We start from the raw sequence: 323 nt of genomic DNA on the forward strand, positions 1-323 counted from the left end.
CACTTTGGATGAACTTGTTGGTGTCTGCAGGACCTGAGACCTGGTAAGCTGCCTTGCCCCCTCCACAGAGATGAGCTGAACCTTGGGGACATTTTCTTGGGTGTGGAGTTCGTGATGAAGCAGTGTCAGAGGGACTCCTTGGACCTGCACGGAGCCCTCACTGTGAGTATCTGCACAAGATCTCACACAAAACATTAGTTGTTTGTGTTTATTTACTTGCACATTGATGAATCGGTGAATGTGATAAATTATTGTATGCATTTATATAAAACTGCTTTGCATTTGCAGTAACATTTGCAGTGGTTTAGTAGTTTTAGTTTAAT

At 42.7% G+C, this 323-nt stretch overlaps 1 protein-coding gene across 1 annotated transcript in view; it reads left to right on the forward strand.

The window, feature by feature from the left end:
- Positions 1-323, forward strand: part of LOC118339206 (endoribonuclease YbeY-like) — a 2,286-nt gene that overhangs the window by 176 nt on the left and 1,787 nt on the right. The window contains exon 2 of the mRNA XM_035676773.1: positions 31-162. Within this exon, the coding sequence (XP_035532666.1) occupies positions 31-162 (132 nt within the window). The remainder of the gene's footprint in view (positions 1-30; positions 163-323) is intronic.

The sequence above is a fragment of the Morone saxatilis genome, unplaced genomic scaffold (genome assembly GCF_004916995.1).
Source record: "Morone saxatilis isolate NCDOM2014 unplaced genomic scaffold, NCSU_SB_2.0 Contig5, whole genome shotgun sequence".
NCBI classification, from domain to species: Eukaryota; Metazoa; Chordata; class Actinopteri; family Moronidae; genus Morone; species Morone saxatilis.